Raw genomic sequence first — 15,071 nt, forward strand, 5'->3', positions numbered from 1 at the left:
GCAGCATCCTTCTCCACACACCCTACGCATGCTTCTTCTCCCCTTAAACCCCTCTCCTGCATTATTAGCAGCATCCTTCTCCACACACCCCACGCGTACTCCTTGTCCCTTGAGTGCTTTTCCTTCCCTGCCCACTTAAAACATGGTTACAAAGCACGGATCCACATGGATCCTCAGGATTTTTGCACTGGGTCAACCCAAATTCACCATCAGATCACATAGCATGTCCATGGCTACATCTTGCACCAAAAAAATCACGCACCCACTGTTGCCTGGGGCCGCAGTGGTGCAAAAACGTGGTTACAAAGCATGGATCCACATGGATCCTCAGGATTTTTGCATTGGGCTACTCTAAACTCACTGTCAGATCACATGTCTGTGGCCACAGTATGAACCACAAAAATCATACATCCACTGTTTCGTTTAGAATATTTTTTTTCTTGTTTTCCTCCTCTAAAAACTACGTGCGTGTTATGGTCAGGTGCATGTTATAGAGCGGAAAATACGGTAACTAGTTCTTTGAGAGAACGCCAGCCATGCTAGCTGTAAACTCCCCAAAGACCCTTAAGAATCTATCAGATTCCATCAACCTTCAGGGAAAACTCACTTTAAATACCTGTGAAGAGCAGAAGCAGTTGTAAGCCTAAGTCCTACCAGGAAATGGTCTGACCATTACGAAAGAGTCTAGAAAGATTTCCATACTTCCATTTCAACAGAACTACAATACTGAAAGATGACTCTTAGTATTAACAAATGAGAAACAAATGCACATTTCTTTTGCAAGAAAAAAAGGATGGTTGACAAAAGACCACTATCTTTTATTTATTTAAATCACAGGCTACTACTGCTATGTCAGACTAGATATCCTTGAAGAATTCTGAATGGAATCAAATCTTGTCTTTTGAGTCGTAAAAAGATAAAATCCAACGTCAACTACAGCAGAAATCTAAATCTCCACCTGATCTAACACGGCTGGCAATGCCTATTGGAGATTTTCTCTTCTGCCAAGCATTCTCCTCAGCTGCATCCATAGAATTCTTGCGAGGGTTATTTGAATCAAAGAAATGTCCCGGCGGTGGCTCTGCATTGGGTCGATGGTGGTCTTCAGCTAACTCTGAAAAGGAAAGACAAAACCATTATGCTTCTCAGCTCATCTTCTGAAACTATTGCATACAGGAAATGCAGTTAAACAGAAGATTTGGTTTCCATTGCTGTCATCCTATAGGTCCTTCTCAGACAGAAGTACGTCCTGTTAAATGTGTGCTACTCACATGCTAAATGTGCCCAGGATTGCAACCTCAGTTACTTTAAATAAAGTTTATCTGACTTTGGTTTGCAAAAGTCCTTATAAATTCTGAATCTTCCGTGCATCTTAACTAAGAAAAGTATTGTTGACATATTGGAATGCTAGCTTTATTGGGTGCTGGGAATAGATTTTGGGCTGGTTTGTTTAAGTAATCAATTTTTAATTTTTTTAAAAAATTGTACTACAACTATTGATGAGAAACAAGTATTGATAACACTGCACAATATCATTCATTGCTTGGTCCTCTTCATTTGATTTTCTGGTTTGTACCAACAAATTGCATTTTTTAGAAATAAAGATTCACAATGGAATTAAAATAATTTGAAAACAATGCATTGCATGTTACAAAGTTTGGGCTCTCATCTCGGAGAATATTCATTGATTCTTCACAACATTTCTTTATCTCTGCTTTTAACAGAGCACCTAACAATTTTCAGAACTAAATAACTTTAATGATTTATCGTAATACATTCTCTGCAAAGCCAATGTGCTCTTGTGTTTCTGTCCGCATGATATTTTCTGCCACTTGGATTCAAGCTATTTCCCTATCTGCTTCATTGACCCCGGCTCTCTAGTAAATTAGCAGCAAGACTCTGTGCCCTGTGAGAAAGGGCATTTGCAAGTAATGGTGAAATAATTAATCAGTTCTCTATTCTATGGAGTAACTAGTTCTTTGAGAGAACGCCAGCCATGCTAGCTGTAAACTCCCCAAAGACCCTTAAGAATCTATCAGATTCCATCAACCTTCAGGGAAAACCCACTTTAAATACCTGTGAAGAGCAGAAGCAGTTGTAAGCCTAAGTCCTACCAGAAAATGGTCTGACCATTACAAAAGAGTCTAGAAAGATTTCCATACTCCCATTTCAACAGAACTACAATACTGAAAGATGACTCTTAGTATTAACAAATGAGAAACAAATGCACATTTATTTTGCAAGAAAAAAAGGATGGTTGACAAAAGACCACTATCTTTTATTTATTTAAATCACAGGTTACTACAGTGGTGCCTCGCAAGACGAAATTAATTTGTTCCGCAAGTTTTTTCTTCTTGCGAGTTTTTCGTCTTGCGAAGCACGGTTTCCCATAGGAATGCATTGAAAAACAATCAATGCGTTCCTATGGAGACCGTCCGGGGACAGAGGGGACCTGTTTTAAAGCAAGGGAAGGGGCAGCGGGGGAAATCGCTTCTCCCCGTTGCCGCCCCTTGGTTCAAAAGGGGTCCGGGGAGAGAGGGGAAGGCGCGCGCGCGCCTTCCCCTCTGTCCCCTCTTTTGAAGCAAGGGGCGGAGGGGAGAAGATCGCTTCTCCCCGTTGCCGCCCCTTGGTTCAAAAGGGGTCCGGGGACAGAGGGGAAGGCGTGCGCACGCCTTCCCCTCTGTCCCCGGAGATTGCGGGGCTGGCAACGGGGAGAAGCGATCTTCTCCCCGCCGCCCCTTCCTTCAAAAGAGGTCCGGGGTGCGGGGGCAAGCTTCGTTTTGCGAAGCAAGCCCATAGGGAAATTTGTCTTGCGAAGCAACTCAAAAACGAAAAAACCTTTCGTCTTGCGAGTTTTTCATCTCGCGAGGCGTTCTTCTTGCGGGGCACCACTGTACTACTATGTCAGACTAGATATACTTGATGAATTCTGAATGGAATCAAATCTTGTCTTTTGAGTCGTAAAAAGCCAAAATCCAACATCAACTACAGCAGAAAAAAGAAACATTTTCTCTCCGAAAGCTGACCATGGATCATTTCACTTGGGTTAAAAACAAAACAAAACATCCGTCTGCAGACTGTGCATTAAACCGAACTGCTTTCTAATCCATTTCTTTTCTTCCTGTACCCACTTATACAGATTATAACTAAAAACTGGAGCTTTGGCCCGAAATATGGAAAATCCCATGCACTCCCTTATAGAAGCCACCTTACTTCTCTTGAACAGGAATACAAAAGAGCAGCAAGCTACATGGTGAAGGACTGGCTGGTAGCTCAACTTTGGCTGAATCACTTACCAACACGTGGGGGACCGGAATAGCGTAGATCGTCCAGCAGGGAGCTTGCATGATCGTAAGTTTCACAGATATACTCAACTGCCTTGAAGTAATGGCGGGCACAATGTTTTCTTATGTGTTGGGGCAGCACTTCTATTGGCAGTGCAACTAACAGCAATAGCAAGCTCATCTTGCCCATTTCCACTGACTCTGCTCTCCCTCAGTTTGCCTTTGAGCTCCCAGGTGTCTCTGTCCTAGCCAGCAAACACTGAGCTCAGCCTCCACCTGCCTGGCCTTTAAATAAGGTGCAACACTTTGTGATCTGGAAAAAGAAGACAAGGCCTTCGAGGGAAAGTGAAGATGTCCTGTACTTGTGCATTCTTGCATGTGGGGGCTGAAATATTCTGAAAATCAAAGGCACCTGTTCCCGTACATTAAGATCTCCCATGTTATCATAATGAGAAAGCAGTGAGGGAGAGGATCAGAAGGCACAAAGTAGACAGAAGCCAGAGTAAATGGACATCATGTGAAGTTTGGGCAGGTGAAGGCGAAGGTGTGCATTTGTTGACTAGGAAAGCAGGAGCTCAAGTGACTGAGCAGAGTGACTGAGCTTGAGGGGGACAGCAGCTGGTCATCGTGCAACCTGGCTGTGAGGCTGAGGCTGAGGCCTTCTCTGTTTTCCAGATCATTTTTGCCCAGCTGCACGTTTACCAGCTCTGGTAGCTGCCCTGCAGCTGCCTGTTTGCTTAGTGACCAAAGCTGATCCCGGATCATTCCTTGATACGGAACCACATAAAGGTGAACGGCATGTGAGCCCCAGCTTGACAATCTGGATTGTTATTGGCCCAAAAGACAATGATACTATGGCTACATATCCTATCCACATGGATCTGGGATCAGAGCTGTTCTGAGAAGGAGAGGTTTGGGCTTGGCCATTCAGATGCTTTAAAACAGGGCCATCTCTACCCGGTGGAGCAAGTGGTGCATGGCGCCAGGGCGCTACGCTCTCGAGGGCGCCCAGCGGAGAGTCCGAGGAGAGTCTGGGGAGGGGAGAGCGGGGAGGTAAGCAAGGCGGAGTGGGGATTTGGTGCCTGCATGCGTCCAGCGCCCGTTGAAGGCACTAGGACTCTGTTCCGCTCTGCAGCGCCAGGGTCATCCCTACTGATGGGAAGGCTCCGGATGATTTCCCACAGTCCGGGGCTCTCCCCACTTATTCCGTGGGGGGTGGAGGAGAAGGAGGAGAGCCATGAGGCGCCAGGCACCGCTGACCTCCTTCCCACTCTTGGGATCCCAAGGACCACCCACCCGCCCTTCCCGCCATTGTGGCCAGGGTGCAGCAGGTGATTTCTCCCGGCGGCGAGTTCCCACCCCTGCTCTCTGACTCGGCACTGCTGCACACCAGGGCCGCCCGGACGGAGCAGGGCAGGAAAGTTCCTCCGTGGACGGTGGCGCTCAGCAGCTGTGGGAGGAAAATTCAGTCACAAACTATTGCAAAATTCTTCAGTAGTTTTGCTGAGATGCATCCACACCCCTTCTCTTCTGGAACTTGTCTTGGATCTCATGCTGTACTTTCCATGGAAATTATAATTCCTTAAGAGAGACTATCCACTGTTAATTAAAGTAGTACGAGAGCAAAGAATTGTGGTTCTTTGACCTCCAGCACCACGGAAATAAAATATTTGGTTGCAGATGTGATTCATAACACACTTGCCATCATGAATGCAATGGGAATTATTGATTCAGATTGCTTTCGCAAACATAGAATTGCTTCCCTCTCCAAATTGCCTCTCCACACTTGCCAGGATGAAAGCAATAGGAATTATTATATTGGGTACAGAACTGCATCAGTCCATTCACACTAGTCTTCTGGTTCCATATGCAAGCTTGATTGCACTTAAGTCCATATACGGTAGTTTGATTATTACTTCTTGGGTGCAGAACTGCATCAGATCATCCACACTATTGTCACCAGGTAGCTTTGTCCTAGTCAACAAATGCAAAACTTAGCCACATGTCCAGCCTTAACATACAGTATCTGCTGTCTACTTTGTGTGCCTTCTGTTCCTCACCTACATTCTCATCATCAGAACATGAGTTATCTTAAAGTACTGTAGCAGATGCCTTTGATTTTCAGAATATTTCAGCTTCAAGATGCAAGACTACACAAGTACAGGATAGCCACCCCCCTCCTTTCCCCTAATACCTTATCTGGGCTGCAGGTGGCACTGTGGTCTAAACCACTGAGCCTCTTGGGCTTGTCGATCAAAGTGAGTTCCCATTGCTCTGTCCCAGCTCCTGCCAACCTAGCAGTTCGAAAGCACGCCAGTGCAAGTAGATAAATAGGTACTGCTGCAGCGGAAAGGTAAACATTGTTTCCGTGTGCTCTGGTTTCTGTCACTGTTTCTGTCACTGTGTCCCATTGCACCAGAAGCAGTTTAGTCCTGTTGGCCACATGACCCGGAAAGCTGTCTGTGGACAAACACCGGCACCCTTGGCCTGAAAGCAAGATGAGTGCCACAACCCCATAGTCACCTTTGACTAGACATAACGGTCCAGGGGTCCTTTACTTTTTAAAAAAATACCATATCTTCCGTTTCTGGTATCATATTTCTATACTCATTCAGACATTATCTGAGAACTGAAGAATTGTCTGGAAATTGTGACAGTTTGGTTATCAGGATGCAGATAGTGAAACGAGCATCTTCTATATTGACTACATTCACAGATTCTCATCTAAGTAAGATTGTGGCTTGGGGAATGTATGGTGATAGGAAATTTGGAGCAAAGGATTAACAAAAGCTTTCCATTCACTCCATTGTCCTGGGGTGGTTTGTGCGTTGTTGGTGACTTCAGATGATAGTACAGTGGTACCTCGGGTTAAGTACTTAATTCGTTCCGGAGGTCCATTCTTAACCTGAAGCACCAATTTAGCTAATGGGGCCTCCTGCTGCCGCCGCGCCGCCAGAGCACGATTTCTGTTCTCATCCTGAAGCAAAGTTCTTAACCCGAGGTACTACTTCTGGGTTAGCGGAGTCTGTAACCTGAAGCGTATGTAACCTGAAGCGTATGTAATCTGAGGTACCACTGTATTTCCAATTTGTTTTCTGAGGTCCAGGGTCTTTTTTGGTTAAATACCATTTAACCAAAATACCATTAAATACCATTTTCTTGAGCATGTCTTAAGGAAATAAATGTGAATGTGTCATCTAGCTAAACCAGGTTGGCTAGTAAGTTGGAGCTGGAGTTGGTGATGAGGATGGAGACAGACTATTTGTTGTCCCTGTACTGAAAACAGTGGCCCTCATGTCATGATTCTTTTTAGCAAAACCTATAACCTTGGGAAAAACAAAACGCATGTGTGGCTAAGGGATCAACTTCTACCTTTAGTTTGAAGAATTCCAAAATCCCCTTGTGGTGATCAACTAAGATGTCATAAAATAGTGAGCAAGAATTTGAGTCCACCGGTACTCTTGGTAAGCTAGACATTAAGCAAAACCAGGAAAGGGTATTGGGATTGGCTTGGTATAGAACAAGGGTAGGCAAACTAAGGCCTGGGGTCCGGATCTGGCCCGATCACCTTCTAAATCTGGCCCGCGGATGGTCCGGGAATCAGCGTGTTTTTACATGAGTAGAATGTGTGCTTTTATTTAAAATGCATCTTTGGGTTATTTGTGGGGCATAGGAATTTGTTCATTTTTCTTCTTCAAAATATAGTCTGGCCCCCCACAAGGTCTGAGAGACTGTGGACTGGCCCCCTGCTGAAAAAGTTTGCTGACCCCTGGTATAGAACACCTATCTGCATTAGTCAGATTGGTCATGTTTTGTACCGACTTAGAAAGGACATGGCTCTGGGTGTTATGATGAAGAGTCCTGGAGAGCTCTGGGGTACCATATCTCTGGCCACAGCTAGGCATGCTGGCGGAAAAACTGCAAACCGTGGTTTAGTAGATTGAAAGTTTTAAAGGGGGATTCTGCTGTGGCCATCCCTGAGCCAATGAATTCCTGCATGGTTTTCTCTATGTATTTGAATGAGCCTGTTATGCCTACCAGCGTGGTTGCTCAAGAGCGAACAGGCAAGATCCTCACTGGTCTTTTCAAAAGGCTTTGTTATCAGTGCAAAAACATTTAGTGCAGAACATCTCAATTCCATGTCTTGCTCAGTCACTAGCAGAATCTGAGATTGGGCGGTCCTTAAACTTTTCCCAGCAGAGTAGTCTCTTGACCCCCATGCGACGCCTCGTCTCTCTGCGCGTAAACCTACCATGCAGAGAGGGCGTGGCTAAAGGGGGACCTGCCTCCCCCCCCCCCTTTGGCCATTCACGGTGTCTTGGCTCTCTCTTGCATCCTCCGAGCCCAACATCTCGTCCCCACTAGAGGAAGAGTGGGGAATTGGCAAACCCAGTTTCGCTTCTCCTTTCGTGGGCTGCATCTGCCAATTGACGGATGTATTCATTGTATTCACTGGAAGTAGGAACATATTCATAGAATCATAGAATCATAGAATCATAGAATCATAGAATCATAGAATTGGAATAGACCACAAGGTCCATCAAGTCCAACCCCCTGCCAAGCAGGAAACACCATCAGAACACTCCTGACATATGGTTGTCAAGCCTCTGCTCAAAGACCTCCAAAGTAGGAGACTCCACCACACTCCTTGGCAGCAAATTCCACTGTCGAACAGCTCTTACTGTCAGGAAGCTCTTCCTAATGTTTAGGTGGAATCTTCTTTCTTGTAGTTTGGATGCATTGCTCCGTGTCCGCTTCTCTGGAGCAGCAGAAAACAACCTTTCTCCCTCCTCTATGTGACATCCTTTTATATATTTGAACATGGCTATCATATCACCCCTTAACCTCCTCTTCTCCAGGCTAAACATGCCCAGCTCCCTTAGCCGTTCCTCATAAACGGTTCCTCATTTTATTCACTGGAAGTAGGAACATATTCATCCTTCCTCCGCAGAGGAAGTGCTGCTTCTCACGATCTTTGGAGGCTCCCTGTAATCCGGCTGCCCTTCCACCTCTCGCCTCTGAGCTGATGGCAGTTCCCTTACAGAGCCTCTTCGCTTTTATGTGCAATGTGTAGCCAATACAGCTCATGCCCCAGGTAATCTAGGACAACTACATTTTATTGTATGTATTTAGCTTTGTGTTTATGGAAGTCCGGCACATTGGGAACACATAGGAAAATATATCCCTGGCTGAGTTATATCCATTAGCTTTCAATTTCACGCATGCACATTGAATGTAGACTATATAACACTTTAATCAAAGGTTGGGTTTCTCTCTTCAGAGTGGCAAATGTAGCACAGAAATCAGCATAATTTTAGAAGAATTGGAGTAGGAAAATGAACGCATAACAAAATGCAAATACATTTACACATAATTATAATGGCAATTCATGTGGTTTGTTGTTGTTTTTTTACAGGAAACCAGGACACCATCAATAATTTGGAGACAAAATAGATTACAAGTCAGCAATCTTCTTTTTCGTACAGGCAGTATTCAATTAAAAAGCACTGCAAACAACACTGAATTTTGGGTGTTCCTGAAAAATTGGATGTGCAAATATAAAGGTATTCTTAACACAATCTACTAATCTCAGTTTTGGTACATCCCCAATTACAGCACAGTCCGGCCATCCCCATAGGGGTTGCACGCTTTATTCTAGGCTGTTTGACCAAAGGGAAGCTATATGAGCTGATGGAATTGGCAAACCCAGTTTCGCTTCTCCTTTCGTGGGCTGCATTTCCCAATTGACGGATGTATTCATTGTATTCACTGGAAGTAGGAACATATTCATTAAAATAATCATATAAATTTAAAAAGTCTTTCAGCGACGGCTTTCCAGCTTGTTGACTGATGCTTTGCAGTTGCTCCAGTTCAGGATCCAAGACAGACTGCAAGTTAATATTATCCTGTCCTTTGTCCGTGCTAGTTTGAAGAAACTCTGTTAAGGTAAAACAAAGGAAACTATCAAAAGGTGACCCTTTGTAAAATGTCTTCTGAGTTTTCTGGAAGAAATTTGTTAGTGATACTGTGAGTATTATTCATGCATTTACCTATACACATTTTACCCCACTGGTTCACCAAAATATTTCAGGAGCAGCTTGCAAGAATAAGTAGTGATATGCAAATTTTGCTAACTAAACTAGGGCTGCCATATTGTTGTTGAGCTTTTTTGGTTTTACCCAAAATTGTTGAGGTTTTTTCTTTTACAAAATCTGAAAAAAAATATGAAGTTTTTGACCTATTTCGAAGGAAAAACACCAAAACCAGACGATGCCGACATGGGTTGCAGTATGTCCAGATTTTCCCAGACATTTCAGCCCGGACACTGCTTCCGATGGCTGATTGCGGGCTATGTATGGGAAATTCTGGGTGTATGGCAACCCTGACTAAACAATACATCTTATTTTAACAAGTCCAAAATATACCAATGATTTATTATTCAATAATTGGGGTTTCTTTTACCCATAAACATTTCAAGTACAAAAAGAAATTGCTGAGCAAATGTTCTAAGTTCGCTGCTAGAATGTGGGACTCAAAATGTGATTCCTGTAAAGAGGTAGGGATCTGAAGAATAGAAATATATTACAGGAAACAGGAAAGTATAATTATCCCAGTCAAAAGAAACAACCACATCATTTTCTTATACAGTGGTACCTCGGGTTAAGTACTTAATTTGTTCCGGAGGTCTGTACTTAACCTGAAACTGTTCTTAACCTGAAGCACCACTTTAGCTAATGGGGCCTCCTGCTGCCGCTGCACCACCGGAGCCCAATTTCTGTTCTTACCCTGAAGCAAAGTTCTTAACCTGAAGCACTATTTCTAGGTTAGCGGAGTGTGTAACCTGAAGCGTATGTAACCTGAAGCGTATGTAACCTGCGGTACCACTGTAGTGTCTTCAGCTTGAAATACTGAGCATGTAGTAAGGTTGTGATTTAGAGACAGGGCACTGACCTTCTCCATTTTAGACCACTTATGATTTTTCACACCACGTTTCCGAAAAGCTCACTGATTCTATAATACAGGTTGAGTTATTATTGCCATATTTAATTCAATAGGTCTATTTACTAGGTAATCATGCAGAATATCCAATGTATTTTGCTTTTTTAAAAAAAGAACACCTGTTTGCCAAACATCACTATTGGAAATTCCCAATACATCATTTTAAAACTTGGAATTTATCTAAGAGATAGCTGTTGGATGCGGCTGAGTTTTGAACTCTAACCCCCCAATTTCTGTAACTCATTCATGCTTCAACTGAATTTTGATATGGCATTTCCGATATATACAGCAGAAAAATGTACATTTGCAGATGCAACAGCTATGTAAAATGAGATTGTGCCAGTATATGTGGTAGAATGTTTTTTATAAGTCCTCGATTTAGATGTTTGAGTTTCCAGTCTTTTCCTCAAAAGGATAGTTGAAATTTAAAGGTGCGTGAATATTGGAAGTCCTAATTAAAATAGCTGTTATTGCCTTTCTTGGTGCTCATCTTCAAACTGGGGCAAATCCCCATGCTAAGTTCCTTTTATTCATCAAACTGCTTCTGGTCTAAACCAAGTGTCTAAATCAAGATTTATAGCATATGCTGGGGCTTTATAGTAGAACTGCTATATACTTTCATTTACCACTTTATATTGTATTAACATAATCTGCAAGCACTCGCCTAAGACATTTCTTTATGAATCAAAAAAATTGCTTCCAGTAGCACCTTAAAGACCAACTAAGTTAGTTCTTGGTATGAGCTTTCGTGTGCATGCACACTTCTTCAGATACCATGGTATCTGAAGAAGTGTGCATGCACACGAAAGCTCATACCAAGAACTAACTTAGTTGGTCTTTAAGGTGCTACTGGAAGCATTTTTTTTATTTTGACTATGGCAGACCAACACGGCTACCTATCTGTAACTTTATGAATTAGTTAACCAGTTGAACATGTCAATCAGAGAAGCTGTGAGGAGCAGGCAGTCTTCTACTTGTTACCCAATATCATCACAGGAAACAATAGATTATGCGTGGTGCAAGCACACACACACACACACACACACACACACACAGTATTTGCAATTCAAACAAGTTGGGGGGGTATGCAAATTCCACAAGTCTCCTTCAAATCAAACAAAGAGAATGCACAAGCACCACTGAAATCAGCAAGACATTTGAAAGACTTAACTTTGGCTGGATTATACATATTTCATTTGCCTCCCCCCCCCCATTTATTTTAAATGAGAAGTTGCTTTTGTATGTATTCACGCTTGCTAGTGTTTCCAAGACTAATCTGAGGTTAAACTAGAGCAAGGCACAATGGCAGCCTAAAACTGGATATCACTTTTTTGCATCTGCCTCCTTGAAGTTTAGGGGAAAACTAACATGTCACCGCCTTATTCACAAGATCAGCTGAGCTGCCTACCACTCTGTGTTTCCAGTTTTTGCCATGATGCAGGGGCTTCAGGTGAGAATGATGCTCCCGAGATCCACTTTCAAACAAATACAACAGGGGCAATTTACAGTTTTGGGGAGCTAAAGCTTTAGCGACTCAGAAACAACGAGGTAAAGACGGTATACTGAGAGGGGCTGTGGAGCCTGCCCTGGGAAATGCCCTCTCACATAGCTGTCAACGTTTCCCTTTTTTAAGGGGAATTCCCATATTTCGAATAGGATTCCTCGCAAGAAAAGGGAAAAGTTGACAGCTATGCCCTCTCACCAGATGTCAAACAGAGAAACAACTGCACGACTTTTAGAAGGCAGCCCTGTATAGCGACGTTTTTGATGTTTGAGGTTTCATTGTGGTTTTTATACGGATATTTTCCTGGGGCATCCCAGTCAGATGGTCGGCACAGAAATAATAAAATTACCACCATTGCTTTTATACTAAAGGGTAGGGAAAGCAAAGTGGCGGGGCGCTCTTGATGTTTCGATCTTTGGCGATGCGTTTTGTGTTGAGAAGCGGCCCTATGGATCAGTGGCGTAGCGTGGGTTGTCAGCACCCAGGGCAAGGCAAGTAATTTGCGCCCCCTAACCCGTGGATTTGCGCCCCCTAACCCTAACCCCCAGATGTTGCGCCCGGTGCGGCCGGCCCCCCCTGCAGCCCCCACCCTACGCCACTGCTATGGATAGCTCGCGTCGAGCGGCAGCCTCCTCGTCTCAAGGTCGTGGGTTCGAGTCGCACTGCTGAGCAAAAGATTCCTGCAGTGCAGGGGCAGGGGGTCGGACTAGATGACCCTCGTGGGTGCTGTTCCACATCCAGCTCGGGAGAACGGACTTGGCAGTGCGTCTTTACGCACGAGTCTCCAAATGGTTCTCTCGAGCTCCATGGAGGGGGGGGGCTATCCCCAGACATGGGTCTACTCTGCAGGATCGCGACCTAAATCCTGCTTTAGAAGCGAGGATCTTGAAAGTCTGAGCGTGAGGCGAACAGAGAAAACTCCCTCCCCCCCCCCTTCCCCGGGGATCTGTACTTTTCCTGGTCTTTCGAAGACGAGGTTGGATATTGGAAATGTTCGTTTGGCACCATGTTTCAGCGGGAAGAGCCACAGCGCTTCGTCTAATTTATTGTTATTATTTTTATTATTAACAATAATGGCCGCCCACTATGGAAGACGAGACGCCCCCGACCCCCCGCGACCCCCGTTTCCCCCGACGGCGCCTCGCGAGCGTCTTACCAGCGCGCGCCCTGGCGGCGTCGAGTGGTGCCTGCTCCGTGGGCCTCTCGGCGACCCTCCTCCAGCGCGACCCTCCGCAGGTGAAGATGACGGCGCGGATGAACTCTCGTCCGCACAGCTTCACGGCGTACTCGCCGTCTTGGGGGGATGCCGAGGCTCCGGCCGCCGGGGAGCTCCGGAAGGTCAGCTCGGTCGTCAGCAGTAGCAGCACGACGGGCAGCAGCCCGCGGAGCCTCATGGCGAACGCGCGCCCTCGCCTGCCTTTGGCCGCCGCCTTGTCCCGCCCTTCCGTCGGCTCGGAGTCCTGCAGAGACGCGCCGTCGAGCGCGAAGGACTGGCGGCTGGAGGGCTGAGCCGCAACCTTCGCCAGGCGCGCTTTATAGAGCGAGAGGAGACCCTCCGCCTCTGACTCATCCACACGCACACGACTTTCCACACTTCTCATTTCCGTCCTCTGCTTCCTCGCCCACCTCCCTTTATTAATTTCCTAGAGAGAAGCCCCTGCCAGATGGCCACTGGGCTTTAGGAAGGAAACGTCTTCTTTTTCTTTTTTAGGGTTCCCATATTTCAAAAAGTGAACATCCGGACACGAAACAATTGGGGGGGGGGGTTTAGATAACGGACAATCTAGTATTTCTGCTTCCAGCTAGCATTCTGTAACATTTTCCTGTTCAATATACAGTGGTATCTCTGGTTAAGAACTTAATTCGTTCCGGAGGTCCGTTCATCCCACGAGTGCCCACTTGGCCCCCACCACCGTGGGGACCGTGGAGCGTGCATGGCCATGGCACCGAAATTTGTGGGTGCTCTGCCCTTTCATGGGGAATTTTGTTGGTGCTCAGGCACCCAGGGCCCTGGGGAGTTGGCACCGAAATTTGTGGGTGCTCTGCCCCTTCATGGGGAATTTTGTAGGTGCTCAGGCACCCAGGGCCCTGGGGATTTGGCACCTATGATACAGTCCCATCTGAGTCCACAGCATCTCTGAAAGCTGTAAGGTTTCCATCTTGTAGCCATGTTTTTTTTCTAATTCATCTCTTAGCTGATTGAAGAAATCATCTTCCACGTTGTCATCATTCCAATTGTGCATCTTCATCTTCATCTAAACCAGCCCAGTCTTTGGCAAGGAACTCTTCAAAGTTCTCCTCCTCCTCCAGCCCCGAGAATCATAGACTTGTAAAGTTGGGAAGGGACCACGAGGGTCATCTAGTCCAGCCCCCTGCAAGGCAGGAATCTTTTGCCCAAAATAGGACTCGAATCCACGACCCTGACCTTAGGAGTGCCCTAGTTTCATAGAAGAATAGAGGCCATTGACGGACTACCGATCCAATTATTGTTCTTATGCAAAATCACATGCAGGATTTGAGAATGTAGAGAATGGATTTGGAGGGCTTAGAAAATAAATGTAGGTGTGTTTTAATGCAGCCCTTAAGAGGGATTGGGGGGAAAACATCAGGGAAGGAGGGAAGGAAAGTTAAGAAAATGTGGAACAAAAACCCCCCCAAACGATATAGATGACTGGAGTTATGTAATAATTTGGAAGATTTAATAGAATCAGTTATTTTAAAAAAAGAGATTAAGGGCCTCATGTTCTACCAACTGAGCTGTCCCAGGGTATATGTCAAGCATCGCTCTTTTTTTTGAGCTACAATGAGAATCAGGCGCTGACTCCTAGGAGCCGAGGTCCCTTTGCCCCCCCCCCCATAAAATATTTGAGGGAGCTGCCCCACTGCAAAAAATGTTCATGGGTTCATTCAAATGGTGTTTGCTTTCCACATCTTGTGATCGATTTTGCACCACCTTCTGAGGGCGTCCGTTCCACAGTCGAATGGCAAGGTCAGAAAGTTCTTCCTGATGTTTAGTCGGAATCTCCTTTCTTTTCTTTTCTTTTAAACAATATTTTATTAAAGTTTTCTTGGTTTACAAAGGTATGCGCAATGTCTCTTTTTTCAAGTTACCATATTTTTCACTCTATAACACGCACCCGACCATAACACGCACGTAGTTTTTAGAGGAGGAAAATCCGTAGGCATGCCACCCGTAGGCATTCCCTCCATAACACGCACAGACATTTCCCCTTACTTTCTAGGAGGAAAAAAGTGAGTGTTATGGTGTAAAAAATACGGTACAT

At 45.0% G+C, this 15,071-nt stretch overlaps 1 protein-coding gene across 1 annotated transcript; it reads right to left on the reverse strand.

Annotated features, from left to right (window-relative positions):
• Positions 1-8,520: 8,520 nt before the first annotated feature.
• Positions 8,521-13,388, reverse strand: LOC310696602 (relaxin-3-like; the record flags this gene model as incomplete). Its single annotated transcript, XM_083482364.1, has 2 exons — positions 8,521-9,222; positions 12,944-13,388. The coding sequence occupies 2 exons, from the start codon at positions 13,386-13,388 to the stop codon at positions 8,855-8,857; spliced, it is 813 nt and encodes a 270-aa protein (XP_083338490.1). The 3' UTR covers positions 8,521-8,854.
• Between the last annotated feature and the right edge of the window lie 1,683 nt (positions 13,389-15,071).

Source organism: Podarcis liolepis (assembly GCF_965112155.1).
Source record: "Podarcis liolepis genome assembly, chromosome: 17".
Classification (NCBI taxonomy): Eukaryota; Metazoa; Chordata; class Lepidosauria; order Squamata; family Lacertidae; genus Podarcis; species Podarcis liolepis.